This window comes from Pelobates fuscus, chromosome 5, assembly GCF_036172605.1.
Source record: "Pelobates fuscus isolate aPelFus1 chromosome 5, aPelFus1.pri, whole genome shotgun sequence".
Taxonomy (NCBI): Eukaryota; Metazoa; Chordata; class Amphibia; order Anura; family Pelobatidae; genus Pelobates; species Pelobates fuscus.
In genome coordinates, this window is record NC_086321.1 from 2,269,947 (window position 1) to 2,291,952 (window position 22,006).

Sequence of the window (22,006 nt, forward strand, 5' to 3'; positions counted from 1 at the left end):
CAACCCCCTACCATGTTGCCTGGGAACCTCTACCTTTTGTTTGTTTTTGCCATCATCCACATTGCCTGTACCTAAAGAACAAAGACTATGCCTGGCCCTTTAACTGTTTTGTACAAAGGATTGGTACGTGTAACGGCACCCCCAGGCATAAAAGGGTTAAACCGCCGTTTAGAAGATCTTCCCCATCCAGAGACACAGGCACAGCTACTGCAGAACACCAAACTCCCGAACTGGATACAAAATAGCACTCAAACTCCCGAACTGGAACCTCACGAATAGCTGCTAGCAGACGAACAGGAAAAGCAGACAATCAGCTTACACTCCTGGCAATCAGTCTCTAACAGCATACAGTAAATCCCCCCAAAGACAAGACAGAGCTCAGTGTTGAGGGTCAAGCAGTGGTCTGTTTATTGGCACCAAAAGAACATTCTTTTATGACGGTTTCCCTTAGATAGGACCACCCACAGGGTGTTACAAAACAACCAATCATACACATACATTACAGAAGACACTCCCAGCAATTACACACAAAATCCTCCCCTGTGCCTGTGATATAATGATGTTACACAATGGTTTATATATTTAATTCAGCATACTTTAAACATAAACACTCTCAAAAATCATACCAATCCCTCCAGTGGATAAAAAGATAGATGGAAGTCCTTTATGACCGACCGCAAGCACATTTTCCTGCCCAAAACAGTTCCATCGATTTGGGCTGTGCGGTTGGTCAATTTCATGCAGAAAAACGTCTAAGTCCCCTTCGAAGGCATGAACAGGTCCGTTTGTGCAAATAGCACATTGCAACAGGACGTTCGAATTGTCGAACGTACTTCGACTTTAACCGAAGTGGAGGCGACGGTAAGGGTCAGCGGTGTTCATGTATTTGCGTAGCCGATTTTAGTTCCACAGATTCTTTAGCATACACTGCTGACCGTGTTCGACTAAATTAAAATGGCCGCCGCCACGTGTTCCTTTGTCGAATGGCGGCAACTTCGGCACTTCGGCTGCATCCAAAGTGCCATATAAAAAGTGCCAATCCTTCCCCACAGTATTTAAAGGGCCAGAATGAGTGACATACACTCTGGTATGGCCGAATACTGTTTTTAAAGGGCCCAATCTCCCAGGGCCATAGTCCAGAGGCAACAGGCGGGCAACCAGGCTCCTCCAATGCAATGTGGCGAGATTGGTCTCGTCACAGTACGTTTGATATGGCACTTCGGATACAGCCGAAGCGCCGAAGTAGTCGAAGTGGTTGCCATTAGACAATCGAACACGTTGCGGCGGCCATTTTAATCCAGTCGAACACGGTCAGCGGTGTGTGCCGTCAAATCCCTGGAATGGAAATCGGCCACACATTTGAACGAACACCGCTGACCTGTACCTTCCCCTACCCTTCGACACTGCGGCTGGAGACTAAGTCCCGTTCTAGATTCGAACGCACGTTCGGATGTGACTTTGTCATTCTGGTGTAAAATAGACCTCCATTAGACAATTGAACACCGCTGAAACGCAACCCCGGTTTCACTTCAACACTTCGACAGAAGTCAAAGTGCGTTCGACGATTCGAACGCCGCCTTCGGATGGGACTTTGTTATTTTTCAGGGCAGAAATAGACCGACCGAACTGTTTTGGGCATGCAAACAGGTGTGCGGTCGGTCCAAAGAGACTTTTTAATATTTCTGGAACCCCTGAACGGATTTGTATGAATTTTGAATATGTTTTTCCCTAAGTTGTGTTGTTCATAAAAATATAAGTTTTATTCCTGTGTGATTAAAAATCTGAAAGTTATAAAATTTTATAAAATGTATACGTTTTAGCTTGGAGATAATTGTGTAGATACAGTAAGAAACTCAATTATCTCCCAAGCAGAGGGGAGGGAATCTGTGGGATGTAACCATTGTGTGATTGGTTAATGTCTAATTGGTTGTGGGTGTCTCCCTTGCATGGGAGCACTGCATAAAAGGAGAATCCCTGTCATTAAACCTCAGTTCTACTTTACCCTTCAAAACGTAGCTTTGTCTCGCTATTGAAAGGGAACCTGCCCAGCTAATCACTAGCTCTTTTAAGAGCTCTACCTCTCTCTCTCTACTTGGATCCAGCTGATAGAAAGAAGGCTACTCCACTGCAGCACAGCATCTTGCCGGGAAAAAGGACGTCTTCAACGGCTGATACCCCCTCTCCACTGGCCGTTACAGCCGTTACACCTTCTTTACTCACAACCTTCACTATATGTGAGCAGTTCAATATGATACCTATTAAGGAGATAATGAACCTGCCAAAATAGATACAGATGAACCAAAGTGCTTAATGTGAGGTAACGATAATATATGTGATGAGGGATTACAGTTACCCCACGAGATATGGCCCAATGAGGGTGCTAAGGATAGGTATGTTGTCAGTAACAAGTAGTATGACCAGGCCCGTGAGCCGGTCTCCCTCCACGCACGCCGAGCAGCTTCCGTTCTCTTCTTCTCGCGAGCTCCGAGATTATCAGAGCGTTGCCATGGTAACCCGCGGCAACGCTCTGAAAAAACGGCGCTCGCGAGAGGGAGAGAGAGATGGTCTGTACCCTGCGGGGTACAGACTGAATTTCCTGCCGCTGGACTGCCAGGGATGTGTGTGTGGCGTAGCCCCCCCTCACTGGACCACCAGGTATGTGAATGTTCCCTCCCCCCCCCTGAAAAGTTAAAAGGGGGAATAAATTGATTTTTTTTTTTTTTTTACTTTTTAATAATAATAATCATTTAAGGCCATATACACACACAAACACATTACACACATACAAACACACTACACACACTGCACCCCTGCACTAACACTCACTGCACCACTAACACACACACATTCTGCTCCCCTGCATTAACACACAAACACACACTGCACTAACACTCACTGCACCACTAACACGCACACATTCTGCTCCCCTGCACTAACACACAAACACACCCTGCACTAACACTCACTGCACCACTAACACAGACACATTCTGCTCCCCTGCACTAACACACACTGCACTAACACACACTGCACTAACACACACTGCACTAACACACACTGCACTAACACACACTGCACTAACACTCACTGCAGTAACACACTAATACACACTGCACTAACACGCACTGCACTAACACACACTTCACTAACACACACACTGCAGTAACACACTAACACGCACTGCACTAACACACACTGCACTAACACACACTGCACTAACACACACTGCACTAACACACACTGCACTAACACACACTGCACAAACACACACTGCATTAATACACACTGCACTAACACACACTGCACTAACACACACACTGCAGTAACACACAAACACACACTGCAGTAACACTCACTGCACCACTAACACACACACATTCTGCTCCCCTGCACTAACACACACTGCACTAACACACACTGCAGTAACACACAAACACACACTGCACTGATACACACTGCAGTAACACACACTGCACTAACACGCACTGCACTAACACACACTGCAGTAACACACAAACACACACTGCAGTAACACACAAACACACACTGCACTAACACACACTGCACTAACTCACAAACATACTGCTCCCCTGCACTAACACACACTGCACTAACACACAAACACACACTGCACTAACACACAAACATACTGCTCCCCTGCACTAACACACTACACACACTACACCCCCTGCATTAACACACTGCATACACTCTATACCCCTACATACACACTACAGCCCCTGCATTAACACACAATACACACTCTATACCCCTATATCCACACTGCACCTCCTGCACTTACACACAAACACACTACACACACTCTATACCCCTTATATACACACTATTCCCCTGACACTCACATACACACACTAAACACACTCTATACCCCATAAACCTACACTACACTCCCTGCACTCTCATACGTTATACCCCTATAAACACACACACACACCCCCTGCATGCACCCACACTAATTTATATCCCCTATAAATACATATTTTGCACCCCTTGTACACTCTACACCACCTATGCATACATTATCCCCCCTATACACATGTGCTCTACAGCTCCTATATGCATACACACACTAGAGCCCCTAGATACACTCACAAACACACAGTACAGCTCCTTACATGCACACACTCCACAGGCCCTATATAAATACACACACACAAACACACATACTTTACAACCCAGAGACACACACACTACAGCCACTAGCCACATGTAGTACGCCACAAACAGACCTCTTCACACACACAATTGCTCTACACACATGCAACGTCCAAACATTTACAACAACACAAGGAACATCCCCACACATGCACAACACTCTTTAACAGTCCGGTTCCTGTTTTGATCTCTGGTATCCCACTATTGAGGACACCAGAAACAAATCGCCAGCAAACGCAGCACAAACTCAACCCCCCCCTTCCCCCCCAAAAAAAATCCTGGCATTTATTTTAGCCAGGAGCACTGGATGCTCTGGAGGAGTGTCACAAAACTCATTTGGTGGGGGGGAAGGGGGTGTGCGTGTTAATGGTGGTGACATGACATGCCCCCTTTCTGGCCCCGCCCCTAATAGTGGGCTGCTCTGCCTTTAATTGCCCGGGCTGAATTTTTTTCCCAGTCCGGCCCTGAGTATGACTGGGTAGTAGTGGGTGTGGGTGAAGGTATGATGTGAATCAGAGAATGGTTATGGAGATTGTTATATACAAGTTATATGTAACTAAGACATGTTGGTGATGACATGGTAGAGAACCCGATAGTTACTAATAATCATGTTGTTTATGAAATGGTGAACAAAATAGAGACCGTATGTAAACCTTTATAAAACGTCATGCAATACATATGCACAAGGTGAGTCCAATAAAACAAGGTGTCGGAAGACAGAATCAAAACTGGAACAGAGGCCTCTAGTATACCTCTAGAATGCCACAGTGGCTGAACAGGCTAGCGGCCGTGATGGCCGTACATAATACATAGGGAAAGACAGGAGATAGAAGACCTACATGCAGTATGCTTAGGAGGATGATAAACACTTACGCCTACACAGCTGGCATGGAAGATTAGGGTTAAAAGCAATGGCAAAAGCTAGAATAATGGTAGTAATATTAGCATCAGATATAACTTCATTGCTTAAACTGAATGTGGCGGAACGTACTGTTCATTGTGACTATTTGACTTTTCTTACTTTCGGGAGTTATCATACCCGAACCCACTTGTTTCGGATCCTGAATGGGGACACCCCCTGTACCTCATTAGAACACTGGAACACCGATTAATACATTCGTAGGAAACAGCAAAGGAAACAATTAATGAGTGCTTTGCCTTGGTTGGCTCCTTTTCCGATAGACGACCTTTGCGAGAAACTCTACCACTACCTGCTCCGTGCCCCGAACAGTTAGGAGAGCACTCTTCGGGAGAACGAGACTGTGACAAACTGCCATTTGCCACTGGACATTGGAGAGGACTGATTGCTAGCCTCCTGCCCTGCGACTATGGCCCTGGGATGTATTGCCCTTTAAGAATTGTATTTGGGCATCATGGATTTTTATTCTACTGTTTCTGGCCCTTTAACTGTGTTGTACAAAGAAAGGGTTTGTACTTTTAAACTGGCACTTCGGATGCAGTCGAAGTGCCGAAGTAGTCAAAGTGGCCGCCATTCGACAAACGAATACGTGGCGGCGGGCATTTTAACTTATTCGAACGAGGTCAGCGGTGTGTGCAGCCAAATCTATGGAACTGTTTGCGGCTACTCAATTGCACGAACACCGCTGACCCGTACCTTCTTCGACACCACGGCTGGAGACTAAGTCCCGTTCGAAGATTCGAACGCTCGTTCGAATGGGACTTAGTAATTTTCTTGGTGTAAAATAGACCGACCGCACAGCCCAAATCCATGGAACTGTTTTGGGCATGAAAATGTGCTTGCGGCGGGCAAAAGTGACATATCTATCTCCCGAACGGCTGAACGGATTCAAATGATTTTTGGGTATGTGCTGAATGTGCTGATTAATAATATGTAACTGTTATTAATATTAAATGTATGGTTTTAGAGTTATGAAAGTTGGGTAAAAAGTATGTTTAAATTGTACGGATAATTGTGTTAGCTCTCAGGCTAAGGGGAGGGAATCTGTGGGATGTAACCATTGTGTGATTGGGTAATGTATAATTGTATGTGGGCGTCTCCCTTGCAGGGGAGAATTGCATAAAAGCAGAGTGTGTGCCATTAAACCGGAGATCTTCTTGACCCTCAATACTGTAGCCTTGTCTCGTTATTGGAGGGAACTGCTATATCACACTGGGGATTACTATGAGCTTTAATCACTTAGCCCTTGTTCCTGATATGCTCTCCTGGAGTAGAGGTCTTCCCCACACGGTCCTGGAGGACAGAAGCTGATTCCAGGGTGGACGGAAGACGGCGCAGCTCCAGTTAAGCTATGGCGGTTGTGGAGTCTGCGGTGGTTGTGGTGTCCAGTGCGGTGCTTGTGGTCCGCGGCGCAAGCTAGGAAGCGTCCATTAACGGAAGATGTCCGTTACAGAGACTATCAACCACAGACATCTCATGTTTCCCAATAGTTTTGTGAGACTCCCTTATTCTGCATACGGCTCCCTGACACCCTCATATCATGTGTACTGTCCCGATAATCACACATACCATGTATATCAAATTGTGTGCGTTTGTTTCCAGGATATTATATAAGATGTGAGCCCCCTAGGCAGCATGGAGTCAGCAGAGCCACACAGCAGCATGGAGTCAGAAGAGAGGCTGGAGTGAGCTGCCACTGCATGCTCACTCCCATCAGCCTCAGCCAGGACCAGCGCATCAAGCAAGCTACCCTCCAGGAGACAAAGAAGTGTAGCTGAGTGTTTGTGTCAGTGTGTATCTGTATGTCAGTGTGTTTGTGTTGGTGTGTGTATATCTGTATGTCAGTGTGTGTATATGTATCTGAGTGTTTGTGTCAGTGTGTATCTGTATGTCAGTGTGTTTGTGTTGGTGTGTGTATATCTGTATGTCAGTGTGTGTATATGTATCTGAGTGTTTGTGTCAGTGTGTATCTGTATGTTAGTGTGTTTGTGTTGGTGTGTGTATATCTGTATGTCAGTGTGTGTATATGTATCTGAGTGTTTGTGTCAGTGTGTATCTGTATGTCAGTGTGTTTGTGTTGGTGTGTGTATATCTGTATGTCAGTGTGTGTATTTTGTGTGTATGTCAGTGTGTGTATCTGAGTGTTTGTTTGGCTTGTAATATTTTAGTATGGAGATCTCTTGCTGGGGGTCTGTGTATAAATTGAGCATGTTTGGCCTGATTAAACTAGATGACTCCCAGAACTATGTCTCGTCTAGTTACTGGGGGAATATGAGCGTAATCACACATGGTTCCAGTCTGGCTGAGAGGAGAAACAGTGGAGGTAATCAGTTAGGTTACCCAGAGTCCGCTACACTGAACATGACTTAATGATGTTCCTAATGCATGTAGACCATAGAAAGAAAGTTTGGGTGGGGTTAGCAAGAGAGGGAATGCAAAAGTAGCAGTCAAGAGAACTGCAGGTTTAGCTAGCAGATTTTAGATTATACCCCAATGAAAATTACATTATTAAATGCATACATGCTGTAATTTGGGGCATATCTACTAAACAGTAAATTACTAATGTAGGCTCAATGAGTCCCTTAATACCCAGAGGGCAGACAAAGAAAACATTCAAATGTAGGGTGTAAAGAGCTTCCTGTACCCCGGTTGGGTACCTCCGCCGACGGATGCTCCTAGTGCTCACCGAGGACTCCAAACACTCCACCAGACATCATCAGCACTGCAGTCCCCACGTCCAGTGTTACAGCTTGGCTGGAAACTCGCCGTCCTCTACCCACCCTGGACCCAAGACCAGGATCAAGCATTCAGTGGGTGAACCTCTCCTACTCCAGAGAGCGTAGCAGGAACAGCTCTTAAAAGAGCTAGTAATTATAATCCCAGGGGACTATAGTGATATAGCAATTCCCAGGGTAGATAGAGCCTTTTCCCCCACACATGAGATGAGACTCTATGTTGAAGGTAAAACAGGAACTCTATTTTAATGGAGGCACACTGGCCTTTTATACAAGTTTCCCAACAAGGGTGACACCCAGGTGGACCTTGTTGGGCACAGGGACACAAAGGGAATAAACCAATAAAAACAGTAATTAACTGTATGACACTCCCATAACACACATACAATCCCTCCCCTCTGCCTGTGCGATAATTAAGGCAGATAATGCATTAACTTAATTATCTCCAGGCAGAAAAACACACATTTTTACAAAGTCTAATAAGTACCCCATAACACAACATATCCTCATAAAAGTCACATCCCCTGATAGCCCTGATCTAGGTGAACACATATCCAAAAATCACCCAGATCAGAGCAGGGGTTCAGGAAATTCCTGGAAGTCTCTTTTTGACCGACCACACGCATGGTTTCATGCCCAAAACAGTTCCAGAGAATTAGGCTGTGCGATTGGTCTAGTGAGGGCCACATATAGTAAGCAGAATGAGGTATTGCTGTGATGTACAATTGAAATAGGCTGAATTAGCGTTAGTAGTGAAATTCGCAATATCTGAATGGCTGAACAAACCAATTTATGGTTTTGTTGAAAAAACAACAGTTAAAGAAGCTGTGGCTGGGCTGGACGCGGCAGTGCCCCATGAGATTCTAGGGAGGCGGCTGTTTACTAGAGTGAGGTAAAATTAATAGTTGAGTGGGCCGCACTAGGTCAAGTCCGGCTTGTTTGGAGTTTAGGCAGTTTATGTTGATGACATTTGAACCCTCCCACAACTACAGGCTCAGTCTTATATATATATTTATTTATATATACTGCCAGAATACACAAAGATACACACTGACAGACAGACAGATTCAGATACACACACTGACAAACACACACAGATTCAGATACACACACTGACAAACACACACAGATTCAGATACACACACTGATTCAGATACACACACTGACAAACACACACAGATTCAGATACACACTCTGACAAACACACACAGATTCAGATACACACTCTGACAAACACACACAGATTCAGATACACACACTGACAAACACACACACAGATTCAGATACACACTCTGACAAACACACAGATTCAGATACACACTCTGACAAACACACACAGATTCAGATACACACTCTGACAAACACACACAGATTCAGATACACACTCTGACAAACACACACAGATTCAGATACACACACTGACAAACACACACAGATTCAGATACACACACTGACAAACACACACAGATTCAGATACACACTCTGACAAACACAGACAGATTCAGATACACACTCTGACAAACACACACAGATTCAGATACACACCCTGACAAACACACACAGATTCAGATACACACACTGACAAACACACACAGATTCAGATACACACTCTGACAAACACAGACAGATTCAGATACACACTCTGACAAACACACACAGATTCAGATACACACCCTGACAAACACACACAGATTCAGATACACACACTGACAAACACACACAGATTCAGATACACACACTGACAAACACACAGATTCAGATACACACACTGACAAACACACACAGATTCAGATACACACACTGACAAACACACACAGATTCAGATACACACACTGACAAACACAGACCAATTTAGACACATTTAAATAAAAATTGTGAATACAGCTAGCATCTAAAAAGATTTTTTTAAATCACACTATAACACCATATATTAGATCCACGCAGAAGATGTAGATAACAGCAGGTATATCAGTGTCACAATCCAAAGTGCGTACAGTGAGAAAGCAAAACAATCAATAGAAAATAACTTCCCTTAATTAGAGAAGATATAGCCCAAAGATTTCCTCCTGTCTTCTAGAAAGAATATACACAAAATACGAGAAACTCTGCAAAAAAGAAACAAATTACAAAACAACACAGCCCATAACTGCGTATGAAAAGTTCTGAGAACGTGCACTTTGTAGGTGGAAGCGATGCTTTATAAGAACATGTTCCTTTGATGTCCAGACCCCCATAATCTCCGTAGTAATGGGGTGTCATTTAAAATTGTAGTGCAAATAAGCAGTGAAGCTTGATAACAATTTACTGACTTAAAACAGCAAGTGTCAGCAAGAAAAGTCACCACTAGTTGTCCAGCATGTTTCGTCCTGTTTATGGACTTCCTCGAGACATTTCTTTAACAAGTGCCAAACAACAATAAGCATACAATCCCCGCCATAGTCCTTATAAACCCTCTTGATTGGTTCCTCTGCTCTCCAGCTGCCAATTATTAGTGTTCCTGTGTCTCTTCTGGGTGAGGTGATGTCATTGGGCACAACGTGCGATGACGTCATGCATTCCACCATGCATTGTAAGATTGAACCGCAGACGTTCATGCTTTGCACTGTGCGTTTCACTCTGCGTTCCACTTCATAGTGATCTTATTTTTTTTAAAGGAACAATATAGGGTCAGGAACACAAACTTATTCCTGACCCTATAGTGTTCAAACCATAATATAGCACCCCTAAATATGGTATAAGCTTACTTTTATTCCAGTATGCTGCTGCTGGCTCTTCCCCTGATCGGCCTGCTTGTTTGACATCATCAGAAGTGATTCTCTGAGCCAATCACAATGCTTTCCCATTAGATTGGCCGAGTGTGTCAAGGAGGCACATTAGGGGCAGAACTCAAATGCCGCCCTGGCCAATCTGCATCTCCTCATAGAGATGTATTAAATCAATGTGTCTCTATGAGGGAAGCTCAGTGTCTCCATGCAGAGGATGAACACACTGAATGTCAGTCACAGTGTGCAGCACTGATCCAGGAAGCACCTCTAGCAGCCATCTGAGGAGTGGCCAGTGGAGGTATCCCTAGGCTGTCATGTAAACACTGTATTTTCTCTGAAACAAACAGTGCTTACTGTAAAAAGCCTGAAGGTAATGATTCTACTCACCAGAACAAATACAATAAGCTGTATATTATGAAAGGATCTCCCCTGTCGGCTTCATCCCATAGGCATCTCTGTGAGGCTCCCCTGTTACAGACCCCACTCCCACAACTCTCAGCCCAATCTATCTATATCATCTTACAGTCTCCATTCCCACAACTCTCAGCCCAATCTATCTGTATCATCTTACAGTCACCATTCCCACAACTCTCAGCACAGTCTGTATTTATCCTTCTTATAAACCCTACTCCCACACACACCTTAGTCCAGTCAATCTGTCCCGATTTTCCATACCCAGAGCTTTGTATCTTTCCACCTTGTATCTTTCACTAATTAGCGACTCTGAATCCTCTGTCCTCTGCACTCACTGTCCTCTCCTAGCCTTCTTACTAGTTGGCAGGGCTCCTGGTCTGCATCCGGGGACATAAAAAGTGGTGGAAATAGTGAGTGTAGCAGTAATGGGACATGCCACACTGTCAGACAGAGAAAGAGGTGAATATACGGAGTGTAGCGGTAATGAGACATGTCACACTGTCAGACAGAGAAAGAGGTGAATATATGGAGTGTAGGGGTAATGGGAAATGTCACACTGTCAGTAGTGATGTACCGAACTGTTCGCTGACGAATAGTTCCTGGCGAACATAGCGTGTTCGCGTTCGCCACGGCGGGCGAACACATGCACGGTTCGATCCGCCCCCTATTCGTCATCATTGACTAAACTTTGACCCTGTGCCTCACAGTCAGCAGACACATTCCAGCCAATCAGCAGCAGACCCTCCGCCCCAGACCCTGCCACCTCCTGTACAGCATCCATTTTAGATTAATTCTGAAGCTGTATTCTTAGTGAGAGGAGGGACAGTGTAGCTGCTGCTTATTTAATAGGGAAATTGATAGCTAGGCTAGGGTATTCAGTGTCCACTACAGTCCTGAAGGACTCATCTGATCTCTGCTCTAAGGACAGCACCCCAAAAAGCCCTTTTTAGGGCTAGAACATCAGTCTGCTTTTTTTTTTTGTGTGTAATCTAATTGCAGTTGCCTGACTGCCAGCTTCTGTGTCCGGCTCACAGTGGATACTGTGCCCACTTGCCCAGTGCCACAACTCATATCTGGTGGCACAATAGCGTGCATTTAAAAACCCAAAAACTTTTTTTTCACTGTAATAGATTGAATAGCAGTTAGTTGTCTGCAAGCGTCTGTGTGTCAGGCGAACAGCGTGTACTCTGCCAACCTCTGCAAGTGCACAGTGCCACTCATATCTGGTGTCACAATAGCATGCATTTAAAACCAAAAAACTTTTTTCACTGTTATAGATTGAATAGCAGTTAGTTGTCTTCAAGCGGGTGTGTCAGGCCTACAGCGTGTACTCTGCCAACCTCTGCAAGTGCACATTGGCACTCATATCTGGTGTCACAATAGCGTGCATTTAAAACCAAAAAACGTTTTTCACTGTTATAGATTGAATAGCAGTTACTTATCTGCAAGCGGGTGTGTCAGGCCTACAGAGTGTACGCTGCCAACCTCTGCAAGTGCACATTGCCACTCATATCTGATGTCACAATAGCGTGCATTTAAAACCAAAAAACTTTTTTCACGGTTATAGATTGAACAGCAGTTACTTGTCTTCAAGCGGGTGTGTCAGGCCTACAGTGTGTACTCTGCCAACCTCTGCAAGTGCACATTGCCACTCATATCTGGTGTCACAATAGCGTGCATTTAAAACCCAAAAACTTTTTTCACAGTTATAGATTGAATAGCAGTTAGTTGTCTTCAAGCGGGTGTGTCAGGCCTACAGCGTGTACTCTGCCAACCTCTGCAAGTGCACATTGGCACTCATATCTGGTGTCACAATAGCGTGCATTTAAAACCAAAAAACGTTTTTCACTGTTATAGATTGAATAGCAGTTACTTATCTGCAAGCGGGTGTGTCAGGCCTACAGAGTGTACGCTGCCAACCTCTGCAAGTGCACATTGCCACTCATATCTGATGTCACAATAGCGTGCATTTAAAACCAAAAAACTTTTTTCACGGTTATAGATTGAACAGCAGTTACTTGTCTTCAAGCGGGTGTGTCAGGCCTACAGTGTGTACTCTGCCAACCTCTGCAAGTGCACATTGCCACTCATATCTGGTGTCACAATAGCGTGCATTTAAAACCCAAAAACTTTTTTCACTGTTATGGATTGAATAGCAGTTACATGTCTTCAAGCGGGTGTGTCAGGCCTACAGTGTGTACTCTGCCAACCTCTGCAAGTGCACATTGCCACTCATATCTGGTGTCACAATAGCGTGTATTTAAAACCAAAAAACTTTTTTCACTGTTATAGATTGAATAGCAGTTAGTTGTCTTCAAGCGGGTGTCAGGCGTACAGCGTGTACTCTGCCAACCTCTGCAAGTGCACATTGCCACTCATATCTGGTGTCACAATAGCGTGCATTTAAAACCAAAAAACTTTTTTCACTGTTATAGATTGAATAGCAGTTAGTTGTCTTCAAGCGGGTGTGTCAGGCCTACAGCGTGTACTCTGCCAACTTCTGCAAGTGCACATTGCCACTAATATCTGGTGTCACAATAGCGTGCATTTAAAACCAAAAAACAGTTTTCACTGTTATAGATTGAATAGCAGTTAGTTGTCTTCAGGCGGGTGTGTCAGGCCTATAGCGTGTACTCTGCCAACCTCTGCCAGTGCACATTGCCACTCATATCTGGTCTCACGGTAGCTTGCACGCATAGTACCACTAATCCAAAAAAAAATGACAGGCAGAGGCAGGCCACCCTGCAGGGGCCGTCGTGGTCGTGGTGCTGTGATTCCCTTTTGCCCTAGAATAATGCCAAATTTTCAGAGGCCACTTACCGTGAACTTGAAAAGTTCTGAGGACATAGTTGACTGGCTAACACAGGACATCCAATCTTCTACAGCTTCCGCTCGTAACCTTGATGCACCATCCTCCTCCAGCTTAGCTTCGGGCACCTCTCAAGATACCACTCACCCGCCTGCCGCCACCACCAACACTAGCACCACAGCCGCTTCACTTTATCTGTCAGAGGAGTTATTTACACATCCGTTTGAAGAAATGAGTGATGTGCAACCATTATTGCCAGAGGATGTAGATAACAGGGATATATCTCAGTCAGGCAGCATTACACACATGGACGTACGGTGTGATGATGATGATGTTGTACCCGCTGCTGCTTCCTTTGCTGAGTTGTCAGATACAAGTGAAGCGGTTGATGATGACGAGGCGTCCATGGATGTCACGTGGGTGCCTGCTCGGCAAGAAGAAGAACAGGGCGAAAGTTCAGATGGGGAGACAGAGAGGAGGAGGAGACGAGTTGGAAGCAGGGGGAGGTCGTCGCAAGGAGCTAGTGGCAAAGTCAGACAGCATGCATCGGCACCTGGGGTCAGCCCGACAGCACGCCAATCAATGCATGCTGTGTCCACCACCAGAATGCCGTCATTGCAGAGCTCAGCAGTGTGGCATTTTTTGTGTGTGTCTGCCTCTGACAACAGCGATGCCATTTGCAACCTGTGCCAAAAGAAACTCAGTCGTGGGAAGTCCAACACCCACCTAGGTACAACTGCTTTGCGTAGGCACATGATCACACATCACAAACGCCTATGGGATCAACACGAGTACAAGCAGCACACAAACTCAAAGCCGCCATCCTCCTCCTGGTCCAGCATCTTCAGCCATGTCAACCACTGCTGTCCTCCTTGCCCCCTCTCAACCATCCGCCACTCCGTCTCTCGCCTTGAGCAGTTCCCGCTCATCTGCCAACAGTCAGGTGTCTGTCAATGACATGTTTGAGCGTAAGAAGTCAATGTCAGAAAGTCACCCCCTTGCCCAACGTCTGACAGTTGGCTTGTCTGAACTATTAGCCCACCAGTTTTTACCATACAAGCTGGTGGAGTCTGAGGCATTCAAAAAATTTGTGGCTATTGGGACACCGCAGTGGAAGGTACCCGGACAAAATTTCTTTTCACAAAAGGTAATCCCCAACCTGTACTCGATTGTGCAAAAGGAAGTAATGGCATGTCTGGCACACAGTGTTGGGGCAAGGGTCCATCTGACCACTGATACCTGGTCTGCAAAGCATGGTCAGGGCAGGTATATCACCTACACTGCGTATTGGGTAAATCTGCTGACCGCTGCCAAGCATGGAATGCGTGGCTCTGCAGAGGAGTTGGTGACACCGCCACGACTTGCAGGCAGGCCTGCTGCCACCTCCTCTACTACTCCTACTCCATCCTCTTCCATAACCTCCTCGGCTGAGTCCTCTTCTGCTGCTGCGTCTTGCTCCACATCAACGGCACCCCCCCAGCTTCCCAGGTACTATTCCACATCCCGGATACGGCAGTGTCACGCCGTCTTGGGTTTGACTTGCTTGAACGCAGAGAGTCACACCGGACAAGAACTCCTGTCCACCCTGAACGCACAGGTGGAAAAGTGGCCGACTCCGCAGCAACTGGATATCGTTAATGAAAAAGCCGTTAATTAATATTTGTATGACCGGGGTGCTAGGACAGCCGCTGGGGAGCTGGGAATTTTTTTTGCCACGTTACGGGATGCTCATGCGCAATGCCTGTAGGCTCATGCGTCCTTTTGAGGAGGTGACAAACCTAGTCAGTCGCACCGAAGGCACCATCAGCGACATCATACCATTTGTTTTCTTCCTGGAGCGTGCCCTGTGAAGAGTGCTGGATCAGGCCGTAGATGAGCGTGAAGAGTTGTGGTCACCATCACCACCAGAAACAGCCTTATCAGCATCGCTTGCTGGACCTGCGGCAACGCTGGAAGAGGATTGTGAGGAAGAGGAGTCAGAGGAGGAATGTGGCTTTGAGGAGGAGGAAGACCAACCACAACAGGCATCCCAGGGTGCTCGTTGTCACCTATCTGGTACCCGTGGTGTTGTACGTGGCTGGGGGGGAAGAACATACCTTCATTGAGATCACTGAGGAGGAGGAACGGGAAATGAGTAGCTCGGCATCCAACCTTGTGCAAATTGGGTCTTTTATGCTGTCGTGCCTGTTGAGGGACCCTCGTATAAAAAGGCTGAAGGAGAACGACCTGTAATGGGTGTCCACGCTACTAGACCCCCGGTATAAGCAGAAAGTGGCTGAAATGTTACCAAATTACAACAAGTCAGAAAGGATGCAGCATTTGCAAAATAAATTAAAAAGTATGCTTTACACAGCGTATAAGGGTGATGTCACAGCACAACGGGAATCTAACAGGGGAAGAGGTGAAAGTAATCCTCCTCCTCCCACGACCACGCCGGCAAGGACAGGACGCTTTAAAGACGTGTTGTTGATGGAGGACATGCGGAGCTTTTTAAGTCCTACGCATCGCCATAGCCCTTCGGGATTCCACCATCAGAGAACGACTCGACCGACAGGTAGCAGACTACCTCGCCTTAACTGCAGATATCGACACTCTGAGGAGCGATGAACCCCTTGACTACTGGGTGTGCAGGCTTGACCTGTGGCCTGAGCTATCCCAATTTGCGATAGAACTTCTGGCCTGCCCCGCTTCAAGTGTCCTGTCAGAAAGGACCTTCAGTGCAGCAGGAGGTATTGTCACTGAGAAGAAAAGTCGCCAAGGTCAAAAAAGTATAGATTACCTCACCTTTATTAAGATGAATGAGGGATGGATCCTGAAGGGACTGACAGTGGGCAATACATTCGACTAAAAAAGGCCTGATGAGATGAGCTGCCTTGGGCTAAAAATGGTGACCCTATGTAGGGGGAACAGTCCCTATTCTGCTCTGTGTCAGTGTGTATCAGGGTCCCTGAGGACAGGTGTCAATCCATATCTGCCAAGTGACCCTATGTAGGGGGAACAGTCCCTATTCTGCTCTGTGTCAGTGTGTATCAGGGATCCTTAGGATAGGTGTCAATCCATATCTGCCAAGTGACCCTATGTAGGGGGAACAGTCCCTATTCTGCTCTGTGTCAGTGTGTATCAGGGATCATTAGGATAGGTGTCAATCCATATCTGCCAAGTGACCCTATGTAGGAGGAACAGTCCCTATTCTGCTCTGTGTCAGTGTGTATCAGGGATCATTAGGACAGGTGTCAATCCATATCTGCCAAGTGACCCTATGTAGGAGGAACAGTCCCTATTCTGCTCTGTGTCAGTGTGTATCAGGGATCATTAGGATAGGTGTCAATCCATATCTGCCAAGTGACCCTATGTAGGGGGAACAGTCCCTATTCTGCTCTGTGTCAGTGTGTATCAGGGATCCTTAGGATAGGTGTCAATCCATATCTGCCAAGTGACCCTATGTAGGGGGAACAGTCCCTATTCTGCTCTGTGTCAGTGTGTATCAGGGTCTCTGAGGACAGGTGTCAATCCATATCTGCCAAGTGACCCAATGTAGGGGGAACAGTCCCTATTCTGCTCTGTGTCAGTGTGTATCAGGGTCCCTAAGGACATGTGTCAATCCATATCTGCCAAGTGACCCTATGTAGGGGGAACAGTCCCTATTCTGCTCTGTGTCAGTGTGTATCAGGGTCCCTGAGGTCAGGTGTCAATCCATATCTGCCATGTAGGGGGAACAGTCCCTATTCTGCTCTGTGTCAGTGTGTATCAGGGTCCCTGAGGACAGGTGTCAATCCATATCTGCCAAGTGACCCTATGTAGGGGGAACAGTCCCTATTCTGCTCTGTGTCAGTGTGTATCAGGGGCTCTGAGGACAGGTGTCAATCCATATCCATTGTGATTTAGGAATCTTAGGTGATTTATGCCCTTTATGGATTAAATCCAGACTCTGCATCAACTGTGTAATTTTCCATGGGAGTTTTGCCATGGATCCCCCTCCGGCATGCCACAGTCCAGGTGTTAGTCCCCCTTGAAACAACTTTTCCATCACTATTGTGGCCAGAAAGAGTCCCTGTGGGTTTTAAAATTCACCTGTCCATTGGTGTCCATGGCGGTTCGCCGGTTTGCGAACGTTTGCGGAAGTTCGCATTCGCCATTCGGGAACCGAAAATTTTATGTTCGCGACATCACTAACTGTCAGACAGAGAAAGAGATGGATGTAGTGAGTGTGGCAGAGAGAGGACATGTCACACTGTCAGACAAAGAAAGAGGTGGGTGTAGTGAGTGTGGCAGAGAGGGGACATGTCACACTGTCAGACAAAGAAAGAGGTGAGTGTATTGAGTGTGGCAGAGAGGGCACAGGTCACACTGTCAGACAGAGAAAGAGTTGGATGTAGTGAGTGTGGCAGAGAGGGGACATGTCACACTGTCAGACAGAGAAAGAGGTGGATGTAGTGAGTGTGACAGAGAGGGCACAGGTCACACTGTCAGACAGAGAAAGAGGTGGATATAGTGAGTGTGGCAGAGAGGGGACATGTCACACTGTCAGTCAGAGAAAGAGGTGGATATAGTGAGTGTGACAGAGAGGGGACATGTCACACTGTCAGACAGAGAAAGAGGTGGATGTAGTGAGTGTGACAGAGAGGGGACATGTCACACTGTCAGGCAGAGAAAGAGGTGGATATAGTGAGTGTGGCAGAGAGGGGACATGTCACACTGTCAGACAGAGAAAGAGGTGGATGTAGTGAGTGTGACAGAGAGGGGACATGTCACACTGTCAGACAGAGAAAGAGGTGGATGTAGTGAGTGTGACAGAGAGGGGACATGTCACACTGTCAGACAGAGAAAGAGGTGGATGTAGTGAGTGTGGCAGAGAGGGGACATGTCACACTGTCAGACAGAGAAAGAGGTGGATATAGTGAGTGTGGCAGAGAGGGGACATGTCACACTGTCAGACAGAGAAAGAGGTGGATGTAGTGAGTGTGACAGAGAGGGGACATGTAACACTGTCAGACAGAGAAAGAGGTGGATATAGTGAGTGTGACAGAGAGGGGACATGTCACACTGTCAGACAGAGAAAGAGGTGGATGTAGTGAGTGTGACAGAGAGGGGACATGTCACACTGTCAGACAGAGAAAGAGGTGGATGTAGTGAGTGTGGCAGAGAGAGGACATGTCACACTGTCAGACAGAGAAAGAGGTGGATGTAGTGAGTGTGACAGAGAGGGTACATGTCACACTGTCAGACAGAGAAAGAGATGGATGTAGTGAGTGTGGTAGAGAGGGGACATGTCACACTGTCAGACAGAGAAAGAGATGGATGTAGTGAGTGTGGCAGAGAGAGGACATGTCACACTGTCAGACAAAGAAAGAGGTGAGTGTATTGAGTGTGGCAGAGAGGGGACATGTCACACTGTCAGGCAAAGAAAGAGGTGAGTGTAGTGAGTGTGGCAGAGAGGGCACAGGTCACACTGTCAGACAGAGAAAGAGATGGATATAGTGAGTGTGGCAGAGAGGGGACATGTCTCACTGTCAGACAAAGAAAGAGGTGGATGTAGTGAGTGTGGCAGAGAGGGGACATGTCACACTGTCAGACAAAGAAAGAGGTGAGTGTATTGAGTGTGGCAGAGAGGGCACAGGTCACACTGTCAGACAGAGAAAGAGGTGGATGTAGTGAGTGTGGCAGAGAGGGGACATGTCTCACTGTCAGACAAAGAAAGAGGTGGATGTAGTGAGTGTGACAGAGAGGGGACATGTCACATTGTCAGACAGAGAAAGAGGTGGATATAGTGAGTGTGGCAGAGAGGGGACATGTCACACTGTCAGTCAGAGAAAGAGGTGGATATAGTGAGTGTGACAGAGAGGGGACATGTCACACTGTCAGACAGAGAAAGAGGTGGATGTAGTGAGTGTGACAGAGAGGGGACATGTCACACTGTCAGACAGAGAAAGAGGTGGATGTAGTGAGTGTGGCAGAGAGGGGACATGTCACACTGTCAGACAGAGAAAGAGGTGGATGTAGTGAGTGTGACAGAGAGGGTACATGTCACACTGTCAGACAGAGAAAGAGATGGATGTAGTGAGTGTGGCAGAGAGGGAAATTTAGTAAATTTAGCGATAAGGGGACATTAGAAATGCCCCCTTTATCCCACAGCATCTGAACAATAAATGCAAAATTATCGAGCATGATGGGGAGGAGTGATACTTTCCTTTTTTCAATCTGTAATCATGGATCTATTACTGGGGATTGGGCCTGGAGTGTCAGCCCAATATGTTAATTCCACGTGATCATCATTGCCATGTGTGATGGACCGCTGGCACTCCGACCGAGTACCTCCGCCAATCGATGCTCCTAGTGCTTGCCGAGGACTCCAAGCACTCCAACTGACACCATCAGCACTGCAGACCCCACTTCCAGCGATGCAGCTGAGCCAGGGTCTCGCCATCCTTCACCCACCCTGGACCCAAGGCCAGGATCCAGCTTCCAGTGGGCAGACCTCGCTTCCTCCAGAGAGCGTAGCAGGAACAAGAACAGCTCTTACAAGAGCTTACCCTGGGGAGTATAGTGTGATTATAGCAATCCCCAGAGTGTAGTTATCCCATCCCCCAAGCAAGGCTTCAAGAAAGGGTCAAGCAGGTCTGTTTAATGAGCACCAAAGGACTTTCTTTTATACAAGATTTCCCACAAGGTTACCACCCACGTGGTCTTGTGGAACAGCCAATCAAACACATTACAATACAGTCAGACACTCCCAGCCAAGGCACACAAACCCTCCCCTCTGCCTGTGATAGAATTACTGAACACAATGGGCTAACTTAATTATCACAAGCAGGAAAATATACAGATTTTTACAATATTCATAACTTCCCAACCATACATACAATTTCCATAAAATAATCAGTATACAGACATATCCAAAAATCATTTAATTTGGTCCAGTGGTTCAAAAGTTAGATGGAAGTCCTATTTGACCAACTGCAAGCATGGCTTTCATGCCCAAAACAGTTCCACAGATTTAGGCTGTGCGGACAGTCTATTTTCTCCTCTATCCTGGAGATAATTGGCTTAAGTGGGTGTGGTAAGCCAATTATCTCCAGGTACAGAAAATATCTCCATTTACAACAACAGTAAAAATACATCAAAATACATAATTCCTATCATACTGAACAGAACCCCCACATTCAACCTACCCCCAGATAGCTTGGATCTGAGCGCTCAATATAGCCGAACAGCGCTCAGATAGCACGAACAGAATAAAATCGCCATGGGGTTAAAGTTTAGCAAGGGCTGATGAGAGATTGAGGAGGAACAAAGCAGCCAGTTTAGACTGATCTGGCCTGGTCCCTGGGACAACGCCCTGCTGGAGAAACAATAGACAGGTAACGGGGGGGGGGGGGCACATTTTCTCATGGAATTAAAGGGGCAGAAAAAGTGTGTTATAATCCAATATGCCTAAATTATGTTTTAAAGGGCCATAGTCATAAGGCTCGGACAAAGGGCAGTTTGTTGCATAAAAAGCCAGTGACAAAGGGCAGTTTGTCACACCATGCAATGACTATGTTTTATCCATGTTACAGGTCAAAGCACAGAGATCCCGAGGTTTGATATTCGTGGCCTATTACCCCAGAAGCTGGACAGATACTATCGTTACAATGGATCTCTAACCACCCCACCCTGCTTCCAGAGTGTCAACTGGACCATCTTTAACCAGACCATCGCCCTGTCCGAGCAACAGGTTCGACCCCAAAGTCAGAGTGGGCTTGTAAATTATACCACAGTAAATCTATCTCTACATATACGTGTACACATATACACCCCATTTATTCATGTCAGCTGGATTGACTAGAGCTAATCTATTTCTGTGTTCATGCATGAAAGTGACCAGGTACCCAGCAGTGTATGGAGTTAATGTGTACCAAGTATAAAATCAATGAATTAGAGAGACATTCTAGGCACTATAACCATTTTATATAATTGAAGTGGTTATGGTGCCATTTAGTTTTAAACCATTCCATCTCATTAAAGTGGTTATAGTGTCTGGAGGTCCCTGGCAGTTTAACACAATATAAGGGTCCCTGGCTTCCCATAGCTTTGCCCCTACTGGAGGTGTGGAGGTACTTCCTTCTAACCATACCAATTCATACCAGCAATGAGGGCTGTGATAGGCTGAAAGCAGTCAGCTGACACTCTTATCCAATCACAGCCACCC

General features: G+C 46.1%; 1 protein-coding gene across 1 annotated transcript in view; it reads left to right on the forward strand.

Moving 5' to 3' along the window:
• CA9 (carbonic anhydrase 9) overlaps positions 1 to 22,006 on the forward strand; it is a 256,454-nt gene that overhangs the window by 182,910 nt on the left and 51,538 nt on the right. Inside the window, exon 7 of the mRNA XM_063453520.1 lies at positions 21,375 to 21,532. Within this exon, the coding sequence (XP_063309590.1) occupies positions 21,375 to 21,532 (158 nt within the window). The remainder of the gene's footprint in view (positions 1 to 21,374; positions 21,533 to 22,006) is intronic.